The 17,827-nt window shown below is 41.4% G+C and overlaps 1 protein-coding gene across 1 annotated transcript in view; it reads left to right on the top strand.

Annotated features, from left to right (window-relative positions):
* LOC306940738 (disks large-associated protein 2-like) overlaps window positions 1-17,827 on the top strand; it is a gene marked incomplete at its 3' end in the record, with an annotated part of 155,918 nt that overhangs the window by 102,479 nt on the left and 35,612 nt on the right. The window contains exons 5-7 of the mRNA XM_079525897.1: window positions 506-723; window positions 4,422-4,581; window positions 5,733-5,952. Coding sequence (XP_079382023.1) covers window positions 506-723; window positions 4,422-4,581; window positions 5,733-5,952 — 598 coding nt within the window. The remainder of the gene's footprint in view (window positions 1-505; window positions 724-4,421; window positions 4,582-5,732; window positions 5,953-17,827) is intronic.

The raw sequence follows: 17,827 nt of genomic DNA, 5'->3' as shown, positions 1-17,827 counted from the left end.
GATATTGAGAAGGACGAGGGGGAGGCTGGGGGCTCCTCACTGGCAGGTGAATCATAAGTATACAATAGCAGTGGCAACACCGAAATGTGTGTGGGGAGGAATAATTGGGGAGAAAACGTTTTTAAAAAGCGGGGGTCTGTGCTTCGCCACGGCTGACGAAAACTCACGCTTTTTATCATTATGGTCTTTTATGTACTGTATGCTGAGCAAGTTTGAGGTGGATTTGTTTATGCGCCTAGGTGGAGTTAATTAACGTTATTATGTTGCTGCACCTGTGACATGCGTGTGCAACTGTTTTAGCATGTTTAAGCCCTCAAAACTGCAATTAATTTGTGCTATAAATAATATAATAATTCATTGATTTCAATAGGCCTTCACAGTGGCCCTATAATTACCTTACCTACACAATGTGACATGCCTAAAATAGGAGACGGTTGGAAGTGGTTAATAGCGCCTCTGAGAGGCGAAGGTGCATAGTGTCTGACAGAGTTTCTCCACCCGACAGGTGCCTCAGGATGAGTGGAGTGGGTATCCAGGGGAGAAGGACGATGAGATCCCATGTCGGCGGATGCGTAGCAGTAGCTACGTTAAAGCTATGGGAGAGGTTGACGACGAGAGCGGCGACTCAGACAACAGCCCAAAGACTTCCCCACAGCAGGCCATCCGGCCCGATGCCCTTGTCCTCAAATCAGCCATCCAGAGACCACATATAGACCCCCAAAGGTAGGCTACTCATGTTGAATCGCGCATCAACAATCTGTTTTGTTTTGTCACTCACTCTCAGACAGTTACCACCAGTGAAATGTTCTGCAAAGACTGTGTTAACACAAGAACAGCCATCTGTAAAGGTTTGCACTTGCACATGGATTACTAGGATGTACATTGCCAGAGTCCATGCAGGAGTCAGTAGTCAAAAGTCAGTGAATCTTGTTTGCGGAGCCTAACTAATGTCTACTGACACAAAGGTCCGGTCAAGGCATTTATGTTGTGCCAAGAAAGGATGAGTCGTAGAGGTCTGAATATGCACCTCGCCTTTACTATAGCTCATCATAGAGGGGGTTCTCCAGTTACACTATAGTGTCCAGCTTCCTCCTCAAACTACATAGAGCTAGCCTTCCTCACCAGCTTGTTGTATGCCATTGTGAAAACCTGCCATCTTTCACAAATCATCATTAAGTTGCATTTGCTGTGACCCAGAATGGCAGGGACAGAGTGGCTAATGCACTGCCATTCCAACTACGTGGGGTTATAGAACGGTCCTGAAATGCCAAAAGCCTGAAGCCGTAGGCATTCTTGAGGAATAGTACTTAATGTGTTGTTTCTATATGATTTTGATGTGCTGAGTCCATTTCTGCCAAATGCCGAGTGATACCAGTCACTGTTTTGTTAGAAATGGAGTCGCATAATTAGCATAATGAATCACTAAAAACTGGAAATAGCTATAATTTTGATAAATAAATCTTATAGAAGCCCTGTGAGCCTCAGGGCTCCAGAGTCCAGAGTAATCCAGAGTAATTTTCTGTGTTCCATGATTTGTTTTGTCACTTTGCTTGACAAAACAAATCACAGAACACAGTGAATCAGGCTGGGAACCAGCCCTGGGGCTCTGGTGGAGATTCTTGCTGTCCATCGAGAAAGTGTTGTTCCAAAAAACTGGAACCCTCAGCCCAGTGCTCTGGTGGAGACTCCAGCCACACATCCGGATGTTGTGCTTCTCAGGAGCCATGACGTTCTGGTGACTCCTGCCATTCTTAGAGTGAGAATTAGACCTCGAAGACACGTCAATTCAAATCGTCAGAACATCTAAGGGTAGCCATACATCAAAGAAGCGCTGCTCTCACTCCCTTGACAGTAGGTGTACAGGCGACAGTTGTCAGGAACTATGCTAGCTTATGGCTGTGACTTGTGCTCAGTCTGATGCTTGTGCTCTGCTAAACACCGTTTCTCCACAGGACTCCATTGCTGTCATGGTTGCTGTGGTTCCTTGCCTCTACACGCTTGCCACCCCCCCCCCCCCCCCCCCCCTCCTCCTCCTCCTGGACATTTTGTTTCTCAGATAGATGTCTCTGAGTCATGCATTGGGTTTACAACCAACCTAAAGTATTGCCACCCTAACTACTTCACAGTACACCATTAACTGACCCCTGACCCCTTCACAGAGCTCTAGTGCCGTCCTGATCAGGAGTACTATTCCATTCACTAGGCCTATATTTAATAATGAATTGCATTTTTATAGCACTTTTCCAAGTGCTCAAAGCGCTTTACAATGGTTCATTCATTCATACATTGGGAGGTGAAGCGGCGAACTTGCCCAATGATACTTCGACATGTAGACAGGAGGAGCCGGGATTCGAACCACCAACCCACGGATCATTGGGGCGACCTGCTCTACCTCCTGAGCCACAGCTCAGGAGGTATTCTTGGTGTGTATTCTTGGTGAATGAATACAACCATGCACTCACCGTCTTGGTTCTCATATCCCCAGGTTCAAGAGCACCAGACAGTAATGTCTGTAACTCATTCTGGGGATGAGTTCTACAAAGCAGAAATCCCCATTATATTTGTTTACTAACATTAGCTTTTTACTATGCCAGAAGAGAATTCTCAGAATCTAGACACCCCAAATATGAAGATTGTTGCCATTCCTGTGTGGACAACACAGGAACTGATCTGCAATGTCTTTTATACCCCCTCTGTTAGCACACTGCTGTGTTTGTGTTGTTATTGGCTTAATAGCACTGGAGCACTGACTGTCTCATAAATGCAGGTACAACAGTGGGTGTGCCGAGTGTCACATGAACCAAATGGGTTTATGTTTGGTGCCTTTATTCATCTGCTAGTTCAATATTTGTGGATCATCTTACCCAGGCAATGTACCTTATGTTATCACAGCTGTCACATTCCTCCAGTGTTGAAGTCAAGAGAGTAGGCTGCAGTACTGTACAATATTGCAGCCTGTACAGTACAGACACAATGTGACATCGCTCTGTTTACACAATGCTGTATCCCCTCCAACTGTATATACTTTCCCCATTTTCAACTATTTTATTATATTTTGACACTTTTTGACACTGGCAATTGACTTTGGCTTTTGGCATTGGCTTTGGCTTTTGGCTTTATTGGCGTTTTCTCATGCCAATAAAGCTGAATTGAATTGAATTGAATTGAATTGAATTGAATTGAATTGAATTGAATTGAATTGAATTGAATTGAATTGAATTGAATTTAATTGAATTGAATTGAATTGAATTGAATTGAATTGAATGTGCAAATCAGTGACACATTGTAGGATATACATGGAAGTCACCATCTTCTTACTAAAATCAACAATGCTTTTACGGACATGGCTCTGCAGGAGTCTGTCCATTTATTTTTCGCCAAATATTCACCACAGAATAGGGACATTAGGGTTCAAGTAATCTCTCAAGACCAGATTCTGAGCTGCGCTACCGAATCTGTCAGCAGGGCCTTTCAGAAAGTGTATACATTGTTAATAGTGGGAATGAAAACACAGGCGCACCACAGGAAGTGGAGAGCTGAGGGCGGGCCAAACGCGGATTCCATTTTTGTCCGAGCATAGGCATAGTAACGCCCCGCCTGCCTGTGATTGGCCTACCGACACTGCCCGTCTTGACTGTCCTCAGAGGTGGATATGCTGGATGCCTGGATAGTCTGATGCGAGGTTACTCCGTGGTGGGAAATAATACAAGTAGTATGGTATGATACAAGAGAACGCTAACTTGTACGTTTTATTTTTGTAGAAGAGGCAAACTAATATTGTTTATGCCGTTTGCTTTGATGGAATAATTGATTGAACATGCACACCATAATAAAATTATGATTTGATTTGGGTGTGTTCTAAAATAAAGTTTGTGTTATTGTGTAATTTGTTTGTATGTGTAAACTTGAAACATTATTGTACTATAAAAAGGTCTATTCATCTTTATCCTGTTAGTGTAATAGTATTAGTTTACTATAATTAGATTAATACACGATAATCAACACTAGCACTTTATTTAGAACACACCCAAATCTGTCGCGCGTGCCAAGCTGTCATTCTCAGCCTATTATTTATTTCTCAATCTCACCACGGAGTAACCTCGCGTCTCGGAGGACAGTCAAGACGGGCAGTGTCAGTAGACCAATCACAGGCAGGCGGGGCGTTACCATGCCTCAGCCATGCCTATGCTCGGACACAAACGGAATTCACGCGGGCCAAACAGGCAACATCCTGTTATACACATTCTATTTGTAGCCTGCCCCCAGAGGCAAATTCAAAGGAAACAAACCACAGACGGTGCTGTTTTTCCTTTTTCTGCTGATGGGTTGCCAGATTGGGGTTCAGTGCTTAAATACTGTTTGTTTGTGACACATGAGGTTTGATTATGCGTGTGTGTCCCCGCCCTCTCTCCTTTGTTCAGCCAGAGCTACCACTTGCAAACCATGAGAGACATACGGCCCCACCCTGGTATATCGCTGGACCCGGCCTGCACCACCTTCAACCCCCCACCGTTCCGCTCTCGCAATCAGAGCTACATGCGTGCTGTCAGCACCCTCAGTCAGGCTAGCTGTGTCAGCCAGGTGAGTCTCCACCATATGCACTTCACAGAGGCAACACTGGAAAGACACTGGAGGGAAGAGGACAAGAAGAAAATACTATTACTCGATTATCTTACTGAAGATTTAGTTGTTTTATAAGGAATAGTAACATTATTAACCACTTTAACCCTGGTGTCCCAATTTTGGGCACGTCATTAAAGGTAAACATTTTCAAAAGTAACGAAAATAGTCGATCTACTGTATTTAATTTTCGCCATGCGACAGCATCGTATGATGATGTATAAAACATCATCAGAGAACAGCAATTGTGAAAGGTACCTTAGGGCTTAGGTGGTTAATACAGTAGTAGTAGCAGTGGTTTGTTGAAGCCTTTTGCAGAGGAAGCATTTCTGTCCACAGGACTGAATGATCTGTGCTCTCCTGGGGGCATTGTCACTTGTTTTAAGCACACTGACAGTCAAACGTAGGGAATAAGATAACTCTTGTTTATCTCAACAGGCAGAAATAAACGGGAGGCCCTGTCACACATTGGTAAATAGCCCATTATGGAAAATGTTTAATTTATGAGAATCTGTCCATGTAAAATGCTAATGTGCTAGCATCATATCTCAAATATTATATAATAATTTGTTGCATGCTTTGAATAATGATTTTCTCTGTATAGTATATAAATGTAACACTGTATCCTAAATACATTTGAATATTTTAATATAGGCTACCTTCTGTTTTATGAGGATTTGAATGCATGAGCTACCTGAACAAAGTGTATGGTCTTGAATCAGCTAAAAGGATATAGTGTTTTTCTTTTCACTGTTAAATCTTTTTCTGCCCTTATACCAGGTTGAAAGGACCCCTGCTGTCCTATTTCCCATGTAGTATCATATATATCTTTGCTAACTTACCATGAGTTTGTGCAAAATGGAATGCTTTGCAAAATCAACCTGAATGCTCTTTTTGATTTTTATTATTGCCTTTTTACTTTTTGTTTTATTATCCTTTTTATTTGGCCAAGATTTTGATTGAGTGTAAGGTCAGCAATTTGATGGTGGTATTTTCCCTATGCTATCCCTAACACTCCTTCATTATTTACTGTGCAAAGGGGAAGAATCAAAGTGAGAAAGAGAAAGGAAGAGGAAAAATTAAGGACTGCTATTCCTGTTTTTGTCTCTCAGGTGAGTGAGACTGAGATCAATGGGCAGTTTGAGTCAGTTTGCGAGTCCGTTTTTAGCGAAGTAGAATCCCAGGCCATGGAGGCCCTGGACCTGCCCGGTTCGTTCCGCACTCGAAGCCACAGTTACCTCCGCGCAATTCAGGCTGGGTATTCCCAAGACGACGACTGCTTGCCTTCAATGACATCCTCCACTGTCACTTCAACTTTCAGATCCACGACAGGTAAAAAAAATCCACCCCCATCCCCCCCAAAAAAGACGAGCAAGGGTTTAGACCACATATCCTCATACATGCGCACATACAGTATACTTGACATACCTAAATATGTACAGTGGGGTACCCTTGTTGAGCTTGAGTGATGCCAGGATGAATGAGATCCAGTCATTTATTTATTTTTTGGACAACTGTGACGCGTCTTGTTTAGCTGCTGCCTCTGTGTGCTCCTGGCCCTGGCGCTCCAATGGGTTTGCTTTTGTGTGACTTTGCATGATCCTGCACACGATTAGCTTCCCGGCCAGTTGCTTCATGGCGGTTCGGAGAGGGACACTATAGGATAAGGGGCAGAGGGTGGTATAAGTGCGGGAAGGAGAGGTCTCATTGAAAAACCTACTCACATGGCATAGAACACAGCACAGTCACGTGACATGGCATGCGTAAAGGGAACAGGCTCCTGCTCTAAGCATGTGAAACTGTGGCATTCAGTGTGTGTTGTGAGGCAAATGTGAACCATTGCAGGGAGGGGTTAAGATGATAGAAGCATGAGGGGGTATGGGGGGGTATGGGGGGTAGGGAGGCTGTCAATGTGCTTGTGTTGTGAACCCATTGAACAAGCCTCCACCTCCCGTCCTCCCCTTGCTCTGTTATAGCAAACCATTAGCCTACACTACCACTATTAGCTCACAAAGCATGAGAGAATAAAATTAACAAAAACACAATTGTGTTGCAAATATACGGTAAGTCAACCAACTCTAGAAGTCCAGAATACACACTCATGCTGGTTGCACAAAGGAACTGTCATGTTGTAGCAAATTCATGGGTTCTGTGAACAATTGTGTTCAAGTTGCGTACAGGAGTGTGCAACTTATTTGGTCGCTTTCAGTATTGTTGTGTTGCACAAAAGTGTTAGCTTATAAACAGTTCAATTAAATTATTCGTTAATGGCATGTAAAAAGATAGACATGCTACTTACAGTGCAGTATATAGTTTTATATAAAACTGTATTTTACGGTTTTATTTATAGGCTACTACTGCATACTGTTTTTATTTCAAAATGCAAGCGTATTAATTAGCTTTGTGCAACACAATGTAACCCTAATGCCTTATTTATACTTTGATTGCGTGCCATGTCACTCAGCGAAACACTGCACAGTATTGTGAGCTTGTAGATTGCCTATTTTCGGTGTGTGACACTGGTGCACAACTAAGTATAAATCACCCTTTAAGTCAACATTATGTTCTTTGTGCAAACAGAAACAGAGCCATCATGGCTATATAACTCCCTCATTGTAAGTGCATTTGATGTACGTATGCCTGCAAGAGTAAAGCTATGAACCCTATTGAAACACCTTTAATTTAACTAGATGCATTTAAAAAATGTTATGACTTTGTTTTTTGCTTCGTTTTTATCCACTACAACTTTTGATTCTGTCAATTTAGTTTGTACTCCTCCCCCCTTTTGGTGGGAGGAACACTTTGTTTTCTTGTTCAATCTGGAGTTTTGTTTTTGTAATCCTAACATGCTCAATTGGGTTTGCATCTACGATTGCCTACGCTGTGACTGAACTGCAGAGGATCCCAATCCCACCGTCTTTACCTGCTGAACTCTGTCTCTGCTCCAATTCTGTCAGCTCCCAGTGGGCTCACAATAGCAGTTGACTTGTTATGAAAGGCCTTGTGCATCATCAAGGACAATATTTCAGACAACGCTATGGCGGCTCAAATGGATAATTCCCATTGAGGGTGATCACCACCTGATCAATCCATACTGCAGATAATATTCCTGGTGTCAACCTTTGCTGTGTAGTGTTATAATGGCCTGGGGAAAAAGTAAATACTTAAGTAAAAATCAAGTAAAGGACCTAATATCTAGCCTATTTAGTCCTCGAGCCAAGATTGTTAACAACTTCAGCACATGAAGCATCCCTGTCCTGGGCATGTCATAATAGGCAAACTTCCACAAAAATAACCAATCTACAAGCTCACAACGTGTTGTGACAGGACACGTTGTGAGCTTGTAGATAGGTTATCTTCAGCAAAGAGATTTGGTGTAGAGGGAGGAAAAGGGAGGGGTCCCCTGGAGGACCACGAAGTATATAGGATCCACGAGGTTAAACCCTATATACATCGTTGGGCGTCAAATAGTGAAAGTAGCCGACAAATGTTCGCCCTATTTTCACTGAGCCTATTTTCCCTTAATGTTTTCCTGTTATGATATGCTCAGAATAGGGACGATAGGGTTCATGTGGTTAAGAACTGAATTGAAAGTGGCTTACCGAACCAAACCCCAGGTGAGGCTAGCAGGGAGAAGCCCTTGGGTGGTGCGCCGTAGGGCAGATGAACAGCAAAGCCCCTCACCTTTTGTCCACCCATCTCTTGAAGGATAACCAGGGGGAAAGAACAGCTGGAGGCCTGATGATTGTCGCAGGTATTTTTTAACGTTGACACGCATACATATATCTATGTATATGTGTGTTTTTTGCACTGCCTTCTCAGTAAAAATAAAAACACACCACTTTTTTAGCAAAGTAGAAACGTCCCGTTATGTTATATTCAAGCAAGCAAACAGTGGTCCAAACAACTCGCAGAACCCATAGGCTTTGTTGAGCGCCTCGTCCTGTATGATTTGACACATTTGACAGATTCTTGACAACATACTAAATCTTGTTGGTCATAGTTTAAGGATAGAACCCACACACTATGTGAGCTATGGTTTAAACTTCATTATTTAGCAAAACATCTGATCCGTAGTGATCTTCGTCAGGTCAATTAACCAGTTAATCACTAACATTTTTTGTTGACCAGAGTCCACCATGAGTCGATAGTAGACCTCCTTTGGTCACTGTACACTAAGTATCCTCGTTGAAAATAGCCGATCTACAAGAGCTTGTAGATCTTCTATTATCACAGAATGTTCACGCCAGAACAGATACAGTTCTTAGTATGAACTGTTCAGCACTTCCATATACTGTACAGTATTCTGTAGACTCATCAGCTGCTATCTAGTGTGTCTATCTAGTGTGTCACTCCTATAGTGGACACTGGTGCAACACTTCTCAATTCCTGTTATGTTATATGTGCTGTTATTGACTAGGTGTTAAGAAAACACACATAGAAGAAAAGGTTATGCTAACTAAATGATTACATCAGAGATTGCTCTCATATATCTACTCCAGCTGGTTCAGTTTAATTAACTCAAACGGATCACATCACAAACCCAGAAAACAGAATGGGTTTGGAGTAGAATTTGACGAAGATCCACTATTATTCATTGAAACATTGTCGGATCTTTTGCTAATAAAGAGGTCTAAACCACAGCTCAGTGTGTGTGGGTTCTATACTTTAGCTATGTTTTACTTTTAACCCAACATACAGTACACCGTTGATATGCATAATAATAGTTAACCCCTCATCATAAATATTGGTCACACATCGCCTCCCCACTGGCTTCTGCGAGTTGTTTACCAAGTTGTCTATATTTTCAGTGTAAATGTATGATACAGCTGTACCTCAATCTATCTCAAACTATATGTGATGTGTTCATATCGCAACCATAAAATAGCACTGAATGTTTTATCATATTGCCAACTGTCTCCAGTCATCTGTGAGAGCAGCACGTCCGCTGTAGCTGTGTGGACGTTTTTGTTTTATTTTAGTTCGTTTTTTATTTCCATAAAAGTTGGCCTGACATAAATGGCGGCCCTGTGTGGCAAAGTGTAACTCTTGGCATTCAGCTGTCTTTGACTGTGGGATTGCAGCCTCTCCCTGGTGCAGCCTCGTAGGGGGTGGAGCCATTTCCCCCCACCCCCCACTGGGTTTCTCCACGCGGTCCAGTCAGCCTTGTGGCGATGGGCCTGATATGTTCAATAGGGTTCATATCTTCTCGCCCCACTGAGTTGTGATTCTTCTATATATTCCCTTTACATCTTTTCCTTTGCACAACAAAATGACACAAATTCAAACACGTTTTGGGCCTGTCCTTATAGGTGAAAATCTTAGAAAATATAATAACTCTACAAGCTCACAATGAAAAATGTTGTGAGCTTGTAGATCAGCTGATATTTACACATTGTTTCAAATGTTTGAAAATAGGGCTTAAGTGTGGGCTTAAGTGTCTCGAGAACATTGTCTCGAGAGCTAAGTTTTGCAAGAGACACTCTGAAAATGGACTTGCGAATTAAGTGCGACGTGACTTATGTTTCACTCCATTTCATGCTGTGTTGTGCAGTGAAAAGATGGAAAGGCATGCAAAGGTTGGTGTTCCTTGACATGACTGAGAAGGCAGTGTACAAAACACCACGAAAAACCTACAGTATGTGAGTCTAAAGACACTCAATAATAATGCGAGTATGCATATTCTGCCTTGTACTAACTCTGTTGGTATACAGCTCTCATTCACCATCATTAATTGGGGTTAATTGGGCATTTAGAGAAAGAGACAGACACAACAATATACTGAGCTTTCACCTCAGCCAGCAAGCATTTGCTGTAACATTTTGACAAAACATTTCATGTTTGACCATCCAAACTTTAGCGGTATCCGGGGTCCTGTCTTCCAAGCAACTCGCTACTCACATACTGTAGGCATTTCCGTAGATATGTGGTCACTCCGGCTGTTCTTTTTCTTTGAATGTCCCTGTATTTGCATATTCACATCTGTCTTCCAGAGGGATATGATATGCTGGATGGCACGTCTTTACTAAATGAAGACATGATAGAAGACGACGACGGGGCCAGCTCCTCCGCCTACATGGAACTAGAGAGGCTGGAGCGAGAGACGGCTCACGCTCGCAGCCAGCACAGTACCAGCTCCACAGTCACGGCGATCTCTGTACCGCCGCCGTCCCCGCCTTCATACAGGGTCCCGGACGCCTCGCCAATAGCCGACTCCGAGCCGCTCGTCCCCCAGGCCATCCAGGCCTTCAAGGAGTCCGCCAACATGGTGGCCGCGTTCAACATGCAGTGGAAGGACGAGATCTCGGCCATGCGGTACGAGCTCGCGGAGCTCCGTCGGGACGTGTGCGGCGAGCTGAAGACCTTCAACAGTAACTTCTTCAACTTCACCCAGTGCTACAACATGTGGACGCTGTGCCGCGAGAATGGCAGCGACAGCACCACGCAGACGGACGACCGCGTGTCGGTGGGGATCCAAGCCGGCTCCAGTTGGCCCGTCCGGCAGAATACGGTGGACAAGTCCATAATGTGCCAGCCAGAGCCGGCCCCGTTCAGCATCATAGACCTGATGAACCCACCCCGCATCGAGATAATTGAAGGCACCCCAGAGGGGACACCAGAAGGGTCGGGCAGCCCTGCCAGCCCGCAGCCCATAGAGGACTTCAAGTGGGAGGTCAGCAAAAAGCAAAAGCCCCCCCGCAAGCAGACGGACTCAGGTGGTCACAGAAGTGCAAGTCTGGAACTATGGAGCAGGAAATATACCAGTGGGCCCATGTCATACCTGTCTATGTCATTCTAATCATTCCCATTCATAGAGAGGGACCCCACCCCCCAGAACCAGATCAGGAAGTCAGGATAAAAGCTTTGAGTGCTCTAAGGAAGGCAGGGCTGTTGTTAAATGTCCCTTTACTCTATGCAGACAAAGTCTGTCACACTCACAACCCGTTAACAATGTTAACATATATATTCTTCCCATAGTTTTCCTCTTTTTTTCCTTTTTTTTTTTTACAAATGTCTTCTATAAGCATAGAATAAGAAAATAATAATAATTATGATTAAAAAAAACATGAGGGGTCATAAGAATGTGAACGAATGTGACTTACTACCGTGATCCTCAAGTGCCGAAATAGCACAACATTGTCTTCGCGCTCCTAATTAGTCTCTAAGATTCTGATGATTTAATTGCTGAGACCGAGATGAAAAAGTCACTCCTTGTAAACATGTAAACATGAGGAACGCAAAACGGTAATTTAGTCACAGAATGAATCAGTCACAATCAGCCTAATGGTGGCCTGTCGTTCTTTGCCTATGAGGGATGTATGATCATGTTCATTCCAGTTCCTCTTTGTGAGGAAACGTTCTCTTAAGCACCTGAGTATACTGAGAAATACTGTGAATAACTTTATAAACACTAGTTTTTTATTATTATTAAGAACGCGCCAAAAAATATTGATATTATTTATGAATACATTAATATACACTACCATATATTGATTGGTTATCAAAGCCTTCCCTTGACATTGCCTTTTCCATCCACTTTGTAGCTGGCTCGAATGGAAGTGGGCATTTCTCCAAATCTCTACTTTTAACACTTCTTAAAGAGAGTTGATAGTGAACTAGCTAACGACAGAACCTACCCGAGCGAGCAGTAACCATAGTCATATAACACGTGGTGGAAAGCGAAAGGTAAACACAATTGTATTTATTACACAATCAATACAATTCGCCATCAAGCCTACATTAAAGCTTGTAAAAAGTGCAGTCCTCTGAAAGACCTGTAAAAATGTTTTAGTGGATAATTTGTTCACTGTAAAAGTTGAAGTGAAGTGGGTTAAAAGACGAACAACACTGTCCAGAAGCAAACCACAAGATTTGTCAGGATTAAGAATGATCAAGTGTGAGTGTGGCTTCAATTCATTCCTGCACAAAACTCGGCTAATCGTGTATATAAATGTACCAATTTTGTATATATAGAAAACTTATATTCAATACTTGTACTGTTGCATTTATAACCATACTGTGTTCCGACATAGCTCCAAGAGAGGTGAAGACAGTAATAGTGGTTCTAAACCAAACCCAGCACTTTTGCCATTGTGTTCCCGTTGGAGGCTTGTTTCCATTCATCTTGACGTCTAATCACCATGCGCCGTTTGTGCTTCACGTCCAAACACATCATAGGTAAATAGTACATACCAGTGTTTCCCTTGAGGTTTAGAAATGTTGGACAAATTTTGGTAATTATTTTACAGCTACATTTGTGGTTGTAGTGCAAGATGTATCACAATGTAAGGCTATTGTTGATACTTAATAAGTGTTGAAAGTACTAATTCTTTATATTCCAGTAGTTGCGCCTGGATTCCATTTATTTTTATTTTTGGTGTCATAATTTCCCACATAGTGGAATTATTCTGAAGGCTCATCACACGTGAATGCACAAAGGGAAACACTAGCCCATACATGTAGACAATCAGAGCTACAGAGGGCCTTGTCCCCCTCTACCTCTCCAACCACGTCCCCAGAATGTACAATACACCGCCTCACTAGTGACGGCATAACCACATGAACCCTAACGCCCCTATTCTGGGTATGTCATAATAATATTATGTAATATTGAATGTTCACATATTATGTGAACATTCAATGAAAATAGGTGAACATTTAGCGGAAATGGCCAATCTGCAAACACGACACAGCGCAATTCGATGCGTTACGGTCTTGTAGATCGAGCGGTAAAAATATTTGGTGTAGAGGGAAAAAAGGTAGGGTGCCAAGGATAGATCCATGGGGGACCCCGGTCAACAAAGTATATAGGTTTTAAAGTCATACTGTGTAACTTATTAAATTAAACAAAAGGTATTTTTTTAAAACATTATCTTATATCTCTCACTGTTATTTTCTTTCGCTGTAACCATTCCACTTGACAACTTAACACTTTTTTTAGTTGCAAGTTTTAGAGTGCTACCGACACACAAAATGATGCAGGCACTGGAAATTTGTTTATTCATATTTTTTAAGTGAAACCACAGATTTCTAAATATATCCTCGGTGCTAGGACCCTGCAATATTCATTTTGAAGCAGTACTTACGTTGTTTTGTTTTGAAACTGAATTTCATTTCTAACAGGCCAGAGGTGGTACCAGAAAGACCACTAAAATGAACGTTACACAGTATGACTTTAGGTGGTTACTTGGACTTCTGGGCAACCTGATTAGATGGGAGTCCTCAATCATCTGCTACTGTAGCCAATTGCTCTTTTTGACGATGACAAAAAGAAGTGCTTAATTGGCCATAGCTAGTTGCATCCCTCTAGCCATTCATCCGCACCATTGTCATACTGTACAACATGGCGTACCAAAGTTATCTGCTGAGGCCTGTGGAACTGATGCCTATATTCGGTTGGCTCCGCCTCCGGGTTGTGGATGGTCAGTGCAGAACAGCACCATGGGATGCCTGTTTGTATCAGAGCCCTGACTGAAATGTGAACCCTCTAAAAAAAAATGACTTCCTGTTAAGATGGTGCAACATCTCTCATTTGATCAGGAAAGTGGATCTTCGTCCCTTTTGTTTTGCACGACCCAAAAGACAATACTTGAGAAACAAGTGGCACTTTGAAAAGATATTTATACAAAGGTCCTCTTAGATATACAGTGTGGTCAAAGTAAAATGATAGCCACACACTAAAAATAAAAATAAAAAAGCGACATTTTTAGCGGTTTGACTCCATGCCCCTGGTACAGCACTGGATCTGAGGTTCATTTCCAGGTGGTCTAAAGTTTGGACATGGCTGAAAATTCGGAACTTTGACAACTGCTCCCTGACTTTAAACTTTTCATTTTTGGTACAAAGAATTATTGAAGAATGAGCTGTATTGTATTGTTGCCATTCTCCACCATTTGCAATACAAAAATAACAATATATAGCTATATAGCTCTACATCTATTTTTGGTTGTTAACAACCCAAAACAAAATTATTTTGAGTTTCCTAATAGTAAACCAGTCATAGGCGAGGGTGACAAACCCTTATATAATTTGACTTTAAGGCATATGACTGTGAGAACATTTATGAAATCAGCCTATAATCATTTTAATAAACAGCATATTTAAAAGAAAATCTTTGGGAACACTCATACTCACAGTTTACTTTTTTCCCTCTTTCTTTTATGAATGATTAAGAGAAGATTGCAACGTCATTCCTTACTTGCATTCTTCCCCATGACAGGGGAGTAGGAGCTACGTAATTTAAAGGTGCTGAATCCATAATGGAGACTAGCCATCATGATGTCTCAAAACTACATTCATTCATTCTATGCAAGTCCTTTGTTCTCTGTTAGAACAGCACCATGTTATCATAAGATTTGCAGCCGTAGGCGTTGGATATTTATGTTGATCTCTCATGCTAGTCGGCACCCATTACAATGGATTGACTATTCAGAAACTGTTTTTTTTTTGCTTTTTTTTGCATGACCCTCGGGCAACGCTAACTATTTTTCTGTTCATGATCTTGTCAGAAATATCTAACTTTTTTTCTGTGAGCATATACTAATATGTAACACAGGGGTTCCCAAAGGGGGATTCGACCCCACATGTCGCGGGGTCGCGGGACACTAACTGTGGGGTGGCAAAGAGCCCCCCAAAATACACACCTGATTAAAATTCAACAGAATGAATGAAATACAATGTAAACATGATTACAAATACATTTTAACCATAGTAGTTGTTACAAACCCCCTACATTATATAGCCCTATAGGCTTTTTCATTTTTCATTTTTAGCATTAACCACGTGAACCACGTGTCCCTATTCTGGGGTGAATATTCATCGAAAAGAACAAATCTACAACCTCACAACACAATGCGTTGTGAGCTTGTAGAACGGCTATTTTCACCAAAGATATTTGGTGTAGGGGGGAAAAAGTAGGGGGTAAGTATAGACACCTGGGAACTCCGGCAATTAATTATATTGGCTTTAAGTGGTTAAAATACAAGTTTGGCTGATCAAGTGATCAGGAGTCAGGAGAAACAGGAATATATGGTTTTATATATTTTTTAGGCACTGCTAAAGCCTCTAAAATTAGATTCATAAAGGCAATTTACGGAATTTCCCTCAGCTATTTGCTGAAATGTCTAAAAATGTATATATAACAAATCAACTTGAATGAACATGTAGTTTTATTATATTCAACCTATACAAAGAATCTATCCTAAGCACTTTAAATTATAATAGTGTTGGGAGGCAGGAGAATCTATTAGTTCAACTATTTCATTTTCTTCCCAATTTAGTTGTCATGCCAGTCCCCGCAAATGTAACCAAATGGACCCATATCCATTTGGTTCCATTTGTACACTTTCAGACTTGTCAGGTTTTCGAACCACTGCTGTTGTAGACAACCACCTGTCTCCTCTGATGCACTTGGAGTCACCAACCGGTTCTTTTCACCTGGGATGGAGCCGTTTCACCGCGATGGTGTTTGAGTGCCCGGTCAAGCCGGAGGCCCCGTGGAGGAGTCGAAACGTCTCCATGGTGGTGGGCCGGAACATTATACCCCTGCACCCCTCCAGATGCCCCATTATCCTAAATAGTTGTCAGAGATCAGATCACACTAGCAAACGTGAACTCTACCAGCCGTGGCAGTGGTTATCAAAGTCTGCACAGCTGAATCTTGTGGAAATAAAGTTTGATTTCCATTTATCTAGCATTAGCGATGACAACATTTTGCTGCTAGTAGCCTATACAGTATATGCTGTTAACTGGATAGAAGCAGAGAAACAGACCGTCTGGCCTGGTTTATCTGGAGCATACATTACTCTCAGGCAATCACATTTTCAGACTTTATGAACTGGCAAGAAATTAAGAGATGTTTGCATACATCTTTGTACATGAATAACCAGCATAGTAGTAGCGTAGAAGCAATTGTTTGGATTTTAATTACATTTTTGATTCAACTTAATGCAAGAAATTTACGGACAAGTGGCTCCCAAGAGATTTCATATTCAAAATCGGCACACTATTATTCTGTTGATTACAAAGTAAACAAGTAAACAAAAGCATTTGATTAATATGACTGGAAATATTGTCTCTGATTATGTCTCTTTAAAAGGATGATTATGCCATACTGTTAATTGTAATAATTGAAATTGAAGCTACTATAACTTTTAACCAGGCGTTTCTCTGTCATCACATCATGTAGTCCAAAGAATTTAACATTCCCTGAAAAGAAAACAAGTCGTAGCAAAAGTCATATTGCGTATTGATCTAAAGATTTGAAGAAAAGACAAAAAACGAAACTTAGTTATAAATACATACGCAGTTACACACGCACGCACACACACACACACACACACACAAAATATTGAGGAAAAATAAGAGTAGGCTATCAAAACATACTTTTTCTATACCATGCACCATATTTTGTGTAATTAAATATATATTTATGTGTATGGAATTCAGATGTATATCTAATATGTCGTTATTTAACCAATTAGCCCATGGGACCATGATAGTTTTTGTTTATGTTCTGCATTTTGCCGGAAATCTGATCTCATTTCAACTTCATTTTCACCTGTAACATTGCTTGGATATAAATAATTTTCTACCCCTGAACAGTGTTTCCCTCCTGTATTTATTCACTGATTCATGGAGGAAAGATTTTTGCACTCATGTTGCAGTTTTAGATTTTTGCACCAATCATGTTGCAGTTTTAGGGATCTCAGACTGCAATGTTCAGTGAAAAAAAAAGATCCTTTCGAAAAGAGCAAAAAGTTGAGCTTGCATCTGTTCGCTCTTACTTTATTTATTTCTGCAAATCTTTTTCAGAATTTTGACACTGTATTCTTTTTTTCAATTTATTTCTTGTTCTTTGCTTATTGTGGTGTTTCTTGTGTAATTTCAGTTATAACTTTTATCAGCCTTATGTATTTTTTCATAAATTGATATAAAACAATGGAGATGTTTACGATGTTGATGATGCTTATCTCTAAGTGGTGGAATGGGGGTCATAGCTTTACAATGGCAGACAGAGAGATGAAATGGCCTAATCATTTAGTATTATATTGGCTTATAAATACCTTTTCAAACATCACTGTCAATACACGGCATGGGTCAGGCACAATACCTTTTCATTTGATCGATATGCACTGCTTGTACTAAGCCTTCACTGCTTTTTTGTTTGTTTGTTTGTTTTGCTTTTTTCATTGTAGGCGCCCGTAGC

This window comes from Electrona antarctica (assembly GCF_951216825.1).
Source record: "Electrona antarctica genome assembly, chromosome: 17".
Classification (NCBI taxonomy): Eukaryota; Metazoa; Chordata; class Actinopteri; order Myctophiformes; family Myctophidae; genus Electrona; species Electrona antarctica.
The sequence above is the reverse complement of the archived record's forward strand: the minus strand, read 5'-3'. Positions and strand labels throughout refer to the sequence as shown.